This window comes from Thunnus maccoyii, chromosome 21, assembly GCF_910596095.1.
Source record: "Thunnus maccoyii chromosome 21, fThuMac1.1, whole genome shotgun sequence".
NCBI lineage: Eukaryota > Metazoa > Chordata > Actinopteri > Scombriformes > Scombridae > Thunnus > Thunnus maccoyii.
In genome coordinates, this window is record NC_056553.1 from 22,210,789 (window position 1) to 22,223,174 (window position 12,386).

The following is a 12,386-nucleotide window of genomic DNA, read 5'->3' on the forward strand; positions in this document are numbered from 1 at the left end:
GGCTGCTACTGAATGACTAACAAGCAACCAAGTCTGGTGTTACGTTAACATCAAAGCGCAATGATTCTATCAGTTGCTAATCAGTAGAAATGGCATTCATGCATTAATTGCCTAACTCTAAGCTTCCTATGATGTTTGTTTTTTGTTCTTTACTGGCACTGTGACTTCTCTGGGAGGCCAGTGAACATGCACATGCCTTAACCGCTAATAAATTTGCTTGGTCATGCTCACATACTTGGCTTAAAAACCAGGGGTGTGACTGAATATTCAAACTTTTCACCTCTGTTTTTTAACAGTTCCATTGTTGTTACCCATCTCTCTCTATCTCTCCCTCACCGCACTGTATTTTCTCTTTCCTTTGGGTACTCTATCTGTTGGTCTCTCTCCTGTGTGGGCTCTCCAGTGAGATGGAGGGCGAAAGGGCACTTGCAGGCTACGAGGCCCCATGGAGAGGGGAGAGGGACAAGGGGCGTAGGCCCCGACAGTATATCTATCCAGGGGAGAGTAGAAAGACTTCAGAGAGGTTTAGGACACAGCCCATCACTTCTGCTGAGCGCCAGGAGACTGATAGGTACTGCTCTGGATTCAGGAATGCATGGCTGAGAGTGAAGAATGCTATAAAATATCCATATGATCATGCATGTCAAGGAAATCATCACACAGTGGTAATTTTAGTATAAATGTTTGCTTTTTAGTATACAATAAATAATTCTATAGTATGCATTAAGTCCATAATCAGATTAATACCACAAGCTGGATCATAGTTTACCACAGGCTGATTGCTGTGACACACACATTCACACAAACATTCACACAAACATGCACACAAACATGCATACATATATGTACATGGACACACTCACTTTATCCTTGATTTTGCCCCTCGCTTTAACAACATTAGCAAACAGGGAAGCTTAAAGGCCAAAGGTCTCTCTGATTGGGCCTTGGCAGTGGTCATCACATGTGACCATACCAATGAAAGCATGAATTGGCCTTTGTTGGTAATCACTCCCTGAGACCATGGAGCTGAACAGACTTCTGTAATGCTGTCTAATTCTCCAGCTTAGTCTGCTTTACCGACTGTTTCCCTTTTTTTTTTTCATTTCTTCTCCTAACACTCCATACTCCAAACCATAAACGACTGCTTCTTACTGAAACTCTTCAGCTCTCTCTGTGCCCTAGCTTTCTCTCGCTCCTGTTCCTAACAACTCGTCACCCTTTGATAATAATCAGGTATGTATTGTTGCATGGATATTTGCAGGTTTTACTGATTATCTTTTTCTTTTTTTGCACTTTTTGAAGGTCCTGTGTGAGTTCAGAGTTTGTTTCCACTGAAGGTAAGTAGTTTTCTTTTTACTGTGACTCGCAAAGATTTGACAGTTTTAGGATAGAACTTGATTTTCAGAATATATATCTGTAGCAGTAAGTGGACATAAAACACTAACACATTGACATAAATAGGTAGAATGCAAGCATGTTTTTTGGTTATAGACATTTAGATTTATTGCACCAAACACTTTTTCCACAAACACATGTAGTGTACATACATCAAGTAAGAAGTACAGATCATGAGCTGCTGTAGCCTCCCTCCTTACATGTGTGTTAAGTAATGGATTAAGTACAGCTAGCTTTAGTGGAATTATTAGCATTACTGTTTTATGTGTTTGACCAATCAGATTGCAGTTGCATAATGAATGGTGGCATATTTATAGCAGTGAAAAGTGCTACAGTTATGTTTGGGGATAGTGAATCATATGGGGAGTATGTTTTTAGTTTTATGGTATAATTTTGACTTATGAGCTAATGCTAACAAAAGCAAACATTCACACTATATTTAAGTTCTTTTAAAGGGTAAGAATGTCACCAAAACCCAACTGGAGGACTCGTAACTCTCAGATATTACCACAGTTCTCTGAGAAAATTGAGTTTCATCAGCCCTTTGTCTTTGGACGAGTAGAGTTGATGAGATCACGGTGATGTTAAAAGCATCTCATTAAGTTTATGCTTCAGTTTTGTTGCTTACCACTTAAACCTACTCTGAATCATACTCGCAGTATGTCAGGGATATCATCTGTTCAAAGGTCAGTACTTCAACTATGCTGAATAATATCTAGATTGGACATTTGCCGATTAAAAACAACATGACTGACATGATTATCTTGAGCCTCACAGTTAAAGTCGACCACAAATGAATAAAATGTGACTTTCCAGCAGCCTTATATCAAAGCTCCACAAATAGACGTGAGGGTTGAGGCCAAATGACTCAAATCTCCTTTTTTAAAGCATTATTTTTTTTAACAGGAAAGCACAACATTTGTAGTGGTGTTTATAGAGTCATTACTGGTGCTCACAGTAGCATAACAGCGCAGCTCCACAGAGGGCAGAACCAACTCATCTGCTTTTTATAAGCACACACTCAGCCGGGCCGCTTTTTGTACTGAGAATTAGAGGGGGCAGAGCTCAGCACAGCGGCGTCAGTCAAAGGGAATAGTTGTTTGATGATGTCATGTCATATGTCTTGCAGAGATGTCTTGCACACACAGAGTGAGTGTGTGTGTGTGTGTGTGTGAGTGAGTGCAAGTGCAATCGTGCCTCTCACACCTGTCTAGCTCTGCATAGTCTCCCCAATGACGCCAGTCACAGGTTTGGTGGTTTATCTTTGCTCCCAGCTATGAAGCCAGATGGTGTCTAATGATGAAGTGAACACAATGATGGTGATCAGAGGTTTTTTTTACTACATTACACTTAACAATTGTTGCTCAAGGGAAAGAAAGTCTTCTTGTATCACAATAGATTAAACATTTCTTGCACAGTTGAGGTGCAACACTCCAAAATTCATTTGCTGTTATGTATTGGTATAATTCAAGTTGCCCAAAAGAGGGTGTTACAGTTAAAACTTTAAAAAAAAAATAAAAAATTAATAAATGTATTGTGTCTACTTGTTGTAAAAAGTTGTGTTTTAAGCAAGGAGTATGCACTGTACCTTTTTTATTTGTATTTTAAGGAGTTCTCCAGAGATTTGGTATTGCATCATCCATAATGTTGAAGAACTCACAAGACATTGTCAAAATCAACACCGTGGAGGCTTAGATTATTTTTTTTTACAACTTTGATTAATCAGAACAGGAGAATGAACACACTTCTGCACATACATTACAGCATCATAATTAAATCATAAAACAGGGACAAAATAAAAAAAAGAGAGATCACAAGACTTATAAGATCAAGAGTTTTTGTTTTGTGCTCTGTGCGTTTTGGTTTCATGCTTCCTTTCTTCTCTGCCTCTCTCTCTCTCACTGTAGCTGATGAAGAGAAGCTAGATGACCGGGCCAAGCTGAGCGTGGCAGCCAAGCGCTCTCTCTTCAGGGTGAGCTTCAGTTTCAGCCTGGTTGTCCTCTCATTTCTTTGACCTTTTACGCACATGCATACAGGTGGTGAGTGAGCATTCCTCTTCCACCGCATACAGTATGTCAGCTGATCACATGCTGGTTCTGGACACTAAGCACCAGAAAAATGTGCTTCTAATCAAGGACTGATTTTTCTTTTCTGCCCTCTCGTCACTGCGAGGAGCTAAAAACTTGGAAATGATTTAGTTTCATCGCAAGCGTGGATCAGACTACACGAACTATACAACAAGTGTTTTATTGGAACACATTTCAGTTCTGCACATGTGTGAAATCGACCCCAAGCATGCTCTGTAGTCCTGATTGCTTGAGCTCAATTCAGTCGATACTTAAATTTCCAAACAGCTTTGGTAACAGATGTGATCTTAATGTGCTCAGTCATCTGTCTTTAATCACAGTTATGCAAATTTTATGACACATTCATCTCCGCTAGTAGCCAATTCAGTCATCAAACCCTCTGTCTCTTTGCATGCAAAAATTCCCTTGTCAAAAGTTTGTACTCATGTTTCAGTATTGACCCAACCACAGAGCAACAGAGTTAACTCTCCCCCGGGATTATTCTAGGGTTAAGGTGAACTTACATATTACAGTGATTTATAATGATTTTCCATGTTTACCCCAACATTCCCATCCAGGAGCTGGAGAAGAGCATTGATGGTGGAGCTCCTAAACCGCGGTCAAGGAATGCAGCGGTAGACAGGAGGCTAAGACGTACACAAGACCGATCCAGAACTCAGCCAGTCACCACTGAGGAGGTGGTCATCGCTGCCACGTAAGTCTTTTATTTAATGCTGTTAAGTAAGTTAAAGGAATAGTTTGACATGTTTGGAAATTGGTTAGCTTAGTTTAGCATAAACACTGGAAAACTGGAAGTCAATGGCCTTGCCAAAAAATAGATACAGCACGTAACTCCCGATCAGTGGTGGGAGAAGTACTCAGATCCTTTGCTTAAGTAAAAGTACCACAATGTAAAAATACTGCAATTTTAGAAGTAAAAGTCCAAGTGTTGTATTTTATAAGCTTAACATATTTGTTTTTAATGTAAAATCCTAATCTGAAAAAAAAATAGCTATAGCTATCAAATAAGTGTAGTGGAATAAAATGTACAATATTTCCCTCTGTAGTGGGAAATGGCATAAAATGGAAATACTCAAGTAAAGTACCTCAAATTTGTACTTAAGTGCAGTACTTGAGTAAATGTACTTCTTTTTATATTTCTAGTTGTGTATCAGTTAAACAAATGAGACATAACATGTGAATTAGTGAGCTTTAGAGCCAGTAGGTATATTTTTGAACTTTGGACAGAGTCAGGCTAGCTGTTTCCCTGTTTACAGTCTAAACTCATCCAATCACTATCTCTTGTCAAGTGTATTTCCCAAAATGGCAAGTATTCTTTTAAATCAAGCACACCTATGGTGCTTTAAAGGGGTCAGTTCACCAAAAGAAAAACATAGATATTCTAGTTTACCTTAACTGGTATCTAACCTTCCAGATTGGTTTGATTTTTAGTTTTCCCAGATTACTCATAGTAAAAGGTGACACTAACTGTGGAAAGACAAGTTGCTTTTGGCAACTTGCTTCTGGAGGCAGAAATCTAAGACTAATAAACTATCTGCAGTGACTAGACACCAGTGGGATTAAGGGAGACAAAATGTTTTTTAGAATTTGGATTACTTGAACCTACCCTCTAAGTATTTGAAACTTTTATGAACAAGCTCTTCGATGTAGCAACATTTCCTCACTTTGTCAACCTGAAACATAATCCATCACCCTTTCTGTCCTGGAAGTGATTCAAAGTTTCATTTTTGTGAGAAATTCTCCATGAATACTGAAATGAAATTTTTGGTTTAAGCCTCCAGCCATCTCTCTGAACACCTCGACATCCTTTTATATTCTTGTGTCTGCTTGAATTACCCTTTTTCTTCATCACCTAGAGGTCATCTGGTTCATTCCCCCTGTCACCTGTGTTCTCTCTGTCACCTATCTGTATGTGTGTGTGTGATTATGTCCCTGTCCTTGACTATTGTAGCATCCCCTCTCACGTGCCACAAACGGTGACTGTTCACACTGCTGTAGCACGCGTCCCTAGCCCCACCCTAGTTTGCAGTACTCTCCCACCAAACAGGTACACGGCACATGCGTGTGCACGAACGCTCACACCGAGCTACCAGTGTGTGACTAACATGATTGATCTTCCCTGAATGCTGCTCATTCACCACAGCATAGTTGTCAGAGTGGTATTGATGTATTATGAGGTTTTCCTTTAAGTAATGAATAGAGTCCTAATGCACAGTTTTTTGACGTTTTGGTGCCCTCCTGTGTGACTGGAGGAAACTACATGACCTTTACACCAATATGACTTCAACTCCACTTGATGTCACAGTTCTGTTTGTAGTGGGCATGACTCATCCTGCATGTGTAACAACACATTTAAGCTGAAGGTTTAAACTTCTGTTAGATGTCCTTGTCATAATTATCTCCACAAAGCTGCCTGATACGCAGCATGCCACTTGCTAGCTTGCATGAGCTTACCAGAAGTCTCCATTTCTTCTACCTCTTTGTCTACTGGGTGTCATCCTCCCCTCAGCCTGCAGGCATCCTCGCAGCAGAACGCCGCCGCCAGGGAGCAGGCGCGGGAGGCCCGGCAGGTGCAGGAAACCCAGGAGGCTCAGGGCTCCAAGCAGGTGTCCAAAATGGAGGGAAAAGACCAGAGTCAGGGTCAGAGTCAGAGTCAGAGTCAGGACGAGCCTGACCTCTGCACCCTCAGCCTGGCAGAGAAGATGGCGCTGTTTAACCGGCTGGCTCAGCCTCCCAGCAGGGTTACTCGCACCAGAGGGGACACACGCCAGCGCAGGGCCAACGCTCGCTACCAGACGCAACCCATCACACTGGGAGATATGGAGCAGGTGGGGCAGAAGCAGGATGATTAACAGTTTTCTTTTCTTTCTATAGGTATGTAGTTAACTTGAAGTTTGAATCTTAACTTACTCATTGTAATTCTGTGTACCATAAGGCTGGGATATGCTTGAAACAAACTACTTTGTACAGTATCATCTGACCACATCTAACAGGAAAGTGTTTATAACTCTCCACCCTCTCACCTCTGTACATATGGCCAATTGCTGTGTAAAATGGTCATGATTTTCTGATTATCAGTTTTTGAAAGTTGCAAAAATCGTCAGATGCAGTAGTAGCACAGAAGCGCGGATAACTGCAAAAGTCTATTAAAGGCTGTGTGCATAAGTCAGCCTCAAGATGTGACACTGAGAAGTTCTCCCTAGCATAAATGTTTACTCAACATAAGTGTGACAGAGCATCGACATTTCACTCTTTTCTTGTAACAAATGTCAATAATAAAGCCCTGAAACAACAGGGAGCAGTGCATCAGATATTGAATCCTGCTAATTAGACATTTTTAGCATGCTTAACTAAAATAGTTAACATGGTTGACATTACACCTGCTAAACATCACCATGAGCACTGGTATTATCATTCTGTCTTGTTGGTATTTAGCACTTCTCATTAACTTTATTCACAAAAGGTTACAAGGAATTTTGTGATGCTGTAAATTAGTAGTTGTGGAATGTTAATTTTTCTTTAAAAGAAGAAAATATCTTTTTAATTAAATTGATAATGCTAGCATGTTACACTGTTTGTCTCCAAGTCAAGAATACAAGTGGATTGTGGTCTGAATATACTACTATGGTCAGTGTAATTGACCCAATTGACCAATTCCACCGTCACAGAGGTCTGGTGGGAGTGGGTTTCAAAAGCCGTCCCATGAACCGATAAGCACTTCATTTGAAGCATACTGACACCTTTGCACTAATGTGAACATGTCTCTTTTTCTTTTGTTTGTAAAATTTTAGGGTCATTTCAACATATCGCTGCATTTTGTGGCCACAGTATGTCTTTTTATGCCGTATACACTTGGCTTTACAACTTACTGTACTCCATGTCTTTCTTTAGACTGTTCAATAAGAAAAAGAAAGAGAAAAGTCCACAATAAGATACGTTCACAAAAAAACTTTAATGGGGGGAAAAATGGAGGAATGGAAAGAGCAATACAAGAGGGATCTCTTTTCTACAACAGACACATGCAATAGATAGATACAGACTAGACAGAAGTAGCTATGGCAACTGAATAAAATATAAAGTAAATAAAGTGTTGAACATATAATAAGTAAATGTGTACTAAACCAAATGATGTCAGGCCGGTACAAAATAATCCGTTCCTTTTATCAAGACAGAAAATACATGAATCAAGCATTGTAGCGTGTGCGTGTCTCTGCTCCAGGAGCCCTCAGACATAGACATCAGAGATGAACAGGAGCTATGTGAGAGACCGGTAGAACACCCACAAGTAAGGTTCCTCTGAACAATCACCATGCACTTGCCTGAGACAGTGGAGGCTGACGCAGCTGCGGCACTTCTCAGAAATGGCCATACATTTCTGTGAACATCACGTGCTGTGTGTATGGCATCTCATGTTTGGGCCCATCTCCGCGTTGTGTGATTTCATTATGAATGTACAGTGCATGGCCCGGCTTCTGAGTGAGTTGTGACTCAGTGCTCATCATCCCGCTGTGTCGGTGAGGAGGCTGCGGGGGGTTGTGGTGGAGGAGAGGAGAACAAAAGCAGTCCAACTCGTGTTCACCACCACATGGACTGAAAGCAGCTATTTGTCATTAGCTTACTGGAAACCAGCAACTGTTTGAGGGAGAGTAAGCATGAGGAAGAAGATGGAAGTAAAAGTTTAAAGGAGTTAAAGGACTCTACAGTATTTATATAAAAGATATTGCAAGATTTTTCTCAACAGTTTTGCGCTTTCCATGGATGTTAAATGTTGCTTCTCATTCATTACTCAACAAGAGTGTAAGGTTAGTTCACGTGTATTTAATGTAAAGTCATTTTCAGACTGTGTGTTTTTAGGCTACAGCTGGATGCATTGTGTGTAGGGGGGTAAGCTGGCATGGCTTTGTGATGTGGGCTGATGCTGACCGGCAAGATAGGCTGCCCTTTGATGCTCAGGAAGTGCAGTGAGTCAGGCAGGCGGTGATTAGTCAGCATGATTCTCTGCAATTTTGTGTGTATGTCTGTGTGCACTTTGCCCGAGCTGTTTCTCAGCCTCTGTGGCCGACTGACCCACTTCTTTCCTTGTCTGCGTCTCTTTACCTCCCTGTTCCACAGCTTCAAAACAGTGCCGGCTCTCGGTTTGGACATCTCCCCTCTTCATCATCCTCCTCTGCTCTGAGAGCCGGAGGCACTGTCTCTACTGACCACGCCGGAGACATCCACATACCCCGAGCAGCAGCCCGGGTTGAGGCCGCCCCTCCTAGCTCTGACAGGTCTCTGCCCCCTCCCCAAGCAGACAGCTCAGCCTGGAGGCCCCAGGAGTCCGCGGAGCAGCAGAAGCAGCCTTACCAGATAGTGCCCCAGGAAGAAGAAGGAGCTGATCTGGGAGGAGGGAAGAGGAAGCTGGCCTCTCCTGAGGGAGCAATCAGGCAGGCAGCTCTGCCCCAGCCTCAGTCTGGAAGAGAGAGGAGGGAGGAGGAGGAGGAGGAGGTGGTGGAGGTGGAGCAGTGGCTGGCCAGACAGAGGAGAGACAGAGCCTTGCAGAGCTCAGAGAGCCACATGGTAGAGGAGAGGCAGGAGCAGAGGGAGTATCTGAGGGAGGAGGCACACTACCCAGCCAGGACCATCAGTGGAGGTGAGGACAGAGAAGGGTCTCAGCTTATAGAACAGTTTATTTTTTTGTTAGAGGTTCATTTACTTTTTTCTAGTTTACTTGTTCGCTGTGAACAATTGTGAACTATTGATATCTCTTTGAGAGTTTAACAAATTGCATTATTTGAAAGTGATATTCCGCTTTTCCACTAGTTATTCAATATCATCTCACATCAGTCTCACTTTGCAGACTTATAAATCACAGTCACTATTACAACATCAGACTTTGACACTAGAAAATACAACACTGACCTCATCTGTTTTCAGATTTAGTCATTATTGATGTATTTGCAGAAGTTCTACATTTATTTTTAATGTAGCATTATCTTTTTTTTAATATAGATCATTATTATTACTGTTATTATGCATTATTGCTTTATGCATATAGGGAGATGTTTGTAAAAATCTGTTTTCATGTATCTGCAAGAACAAATCTTTTGAAATATGTCTGATAATTCACTAACTTTGGCTTGCTGACACACTAAGATAGTGAACATGGTAAACATTATACCCACTAAACTTTAGCAACATTAGCATTGCCATTATCATTATTCTCATGTTAGCATTTAGCTTAGCATTTAAAAATCAGATTTCTCATGTATTTTATTCACATAACAATACAAGGATTTTTTTTTCATAATATTGCATGCTAACATGCTAAACTAAGATGGTGAACATATACCTGATGAAAATCACCATGTTTTGTGCTACGTATAGCAAATGTTAGCATGCTAACACGCTATACTAAGATGACAAACATGGTCAACATGTTGGTGTTGTCATGATCATTACTGTCATGTTAGCATTTAGCATTTATATATCAGGTTTTTCATGTAATTTTTCCACAAAAAAGTACAAGGAATTTTGTGATAAATGGTTGCAAGATGTTAGCTTTCTTTAACGGGACAAAATCTTAAATTTAAAAAAAAAAACAACCCAAAAAACGAAACAAAAACAACTGATGAGATATGTTTAAAGAGGCGACTGTAATAAACACCACAGTTAATTTCAGTCGACAGTCAAAAATTTCTCATTCAACCACATTTCCTGTCTGTGAAAATGTTACATTCAGTTTGTGGTTTTCAGGCTTCCTTTTCGTCTGAGCGGCAGTTACTCTGAACCAAACGCTTTGATTGTGTCTATATCAGTGTACAACCTGTCTGGGAAAGCACAGAAATCAGTCGGATGAACAACAAATTCAAATCTGTCATTGCTGGTTTATGGAGTGGGTGATGATAGAGCAGAATAGATGAACAGACAAAGAACAGGCAGTTGTGCTTCAGCCAAAGAGCTCCACTGTGGGTTATTTGATTACAACTGTGGAAGGGAGGTTTAAAGCTGTGAAAACTGCTTCTCACAGGCCGATGAGAGCCTCTTGGTAAGCATGAAAGATGTTTGCTCCCACGCCGTTTTGTGCTGCTTAGTTTGCACTTTGAGAGCAATGACTGTACTTTTATGCAAAGCCCCTTAGTTATGGAATTTCTGGAATATTGTGCTTTCTAGAGGGGTTTACCCTAGACTGGATAGAGGAATCATTTTACAGAATAATAGCATAATGTATTTGTCTCACTTTTTTTTTCTTCATTTCAGCTCTTCCTAATGTAATTTCACATCTAAGCCACTGTGGGAACCTTTTTATACAGTTGCTGTCCGGTTATTGATTTTGCTCACTCATACTCGTCCTATGTGTGTCTGTCTGTTGCAGAGCTGCCGGAGCCCACTGTGGTGATACCCAGAGCACCATCTGGTTCGCCCAGGAGTGTGTGTCAGCCTCCGGCAGCGGACACATACGCAGACGGTGGTGGACAAACAGCCAGCCTGTTTCAGCCTGAGTTGGACGACGAGCTAAGCGACATGATGACGGCCAGACACATGTCCATCAAAGAGAGGTGAGGCTGGTAGTGTGGTCAGCAGTCATTGATTTGAAGCTTAATTGGAGTGGGTAGAATTGTTATTTTCTTTACATATTGTGTATTCAGGATGTTGTTTTACTGCACGTATGACTATGTGCAAGTACCACTCAACTTCTCATTTGATCTGAATGCAGTTTACATCAGCTTGGCTTAAAATATACTCCTTTTTGGATCAGCTGGTCAGTAAATAAAGCCAACGAAATCAAAGCTGAATGAAAAGGAGAGTCACTTTCATTGTCTTGGCTTGAAATGTGGGTTAAATGGGGAAAAGGAAATGAGATCATGAGGAGGAGACAGAGTGAGTTAGTGGGTTTTTAGGGCTTGTTATTTTCAGCCATAACAGCAGCACAGTGTACTCGGGATCTTAAATCACAGAGATGGATAGAACGAACATTTCCATTCATACTGAGGCTCTTGATTTGCTATTGGACTCTGATGCATGAAGTTCAAAAACTAATTTAATATAATAATTAAATAAATAATAAATTTAATATAATAACATCTCGCAGGCGGTCCTGTGTGCCAACACAAGGGATGACACATAAACATCAAAGCAAAGCACAGTTTTCTGCACTTTTTAAATGTGCTTGTTCATCATTTCAGTGGAATTCAAGTTTGACTTTTAACCGAAGCTCAGTATTGGATTCCCAACAATGAAAGGGTTACATAAATCAAGTTATGTCACATTTTGTAGCCTGCTGGTTCGACTGGTAAACACACCAGATAGTGATGACATTCTATATTGATTGATGACATAATGGAAATACATGTAAACTTGTGTTAAAGGGTGTATGCTGACGTCTTTGAGCCTCTCCCATTTTCAAATGATTTTACTAGATGCAGTATCTGTATGGCAGATACAATTGGCCACTTCTATTCAGTGTCATTTTCATCCTGTTTGTTGGCATTGTAATGGAGCCCTCGGGGCAGAACAGGACTTTCCCTCACTGGGTCACAGAGGAGTGGTTGTGAGAGGGTCAGAGGGCACTGCCAGCACCCAGACCCCTCCCCTATGGGTCTTGTCTGCTGCCCTCTGAGACATGAGAGACTGATAATTGAATCTCTGTTCTTGTTGCACCATACTTCAATATGTGGTTTCATAATCCTCAATGTGCTTTATATGTAATCACAGTTTTCCACAACTACTCATTTAAAAGACTATAAATCAAAATATTCCTCTTGCATCACTGTTCTGCCTAAATTTACACAAGCTAAAAATTACAGCACCTTTTTCTATTGCTTTAATTCCCTGTTTAATCCAAAGCCTGTCAAATACAGTCTCAGCTCCATTTACACCGACTGACATCTCCAAGTGATGATTACGTCTAATTGTACTCTGGCT

The 12,386-nt window shown here is 40.9% G+C and overlaps 1 protein-coding gene across 6 annotated transcripts in view; it reads left to right on the top strand.

Annotated features, from left to right (window-relative positions):
* svila (supervillin a) overlaps positions 1-12,386 on the top strand; it is a 51,272-nt gene that overhangs the window by 16,269 nt on the left and 22,617 nt on the right. For 4 of the 6 annotated variants that reach the window (XM_042398826.1, XM_042398827.1, XM_042398829.1 and 1 more), the window contains exons 8-15: positions 404-571; positions 1,303-1,337; positions 3,303-3,367; positions 4,040-4,176; positions 5,434-5,529; positions 5,992-6,310; positions 8,595-9,114; positions 10,837-11,020. In XM_042398826.1, coding sequence (XP_042254760.1) covers positions 404-571; positions 1,303-1,337; positions 3,303-3,367; positions 4,040-4,176; positions 5,434-5,529; positions 5,992-6,310; positions 8,595-9,114; positions 10,837-11,020 — 1,524 coding nt within the window. The remainder of the gene's footprint in view (positions 1-403; positions 572-1,302; positions 1,338-3,302; positions 3,368-4,039; positions 4,177-5,433; positions 5,530-5,991; positions 6,311-8,594; positions 9,115-10,836; positions 11,021-12,386) is intronic. The other 2 variants (XM_042398830.1, XM_042398832.1) reach the window with 2 other exon arrangements.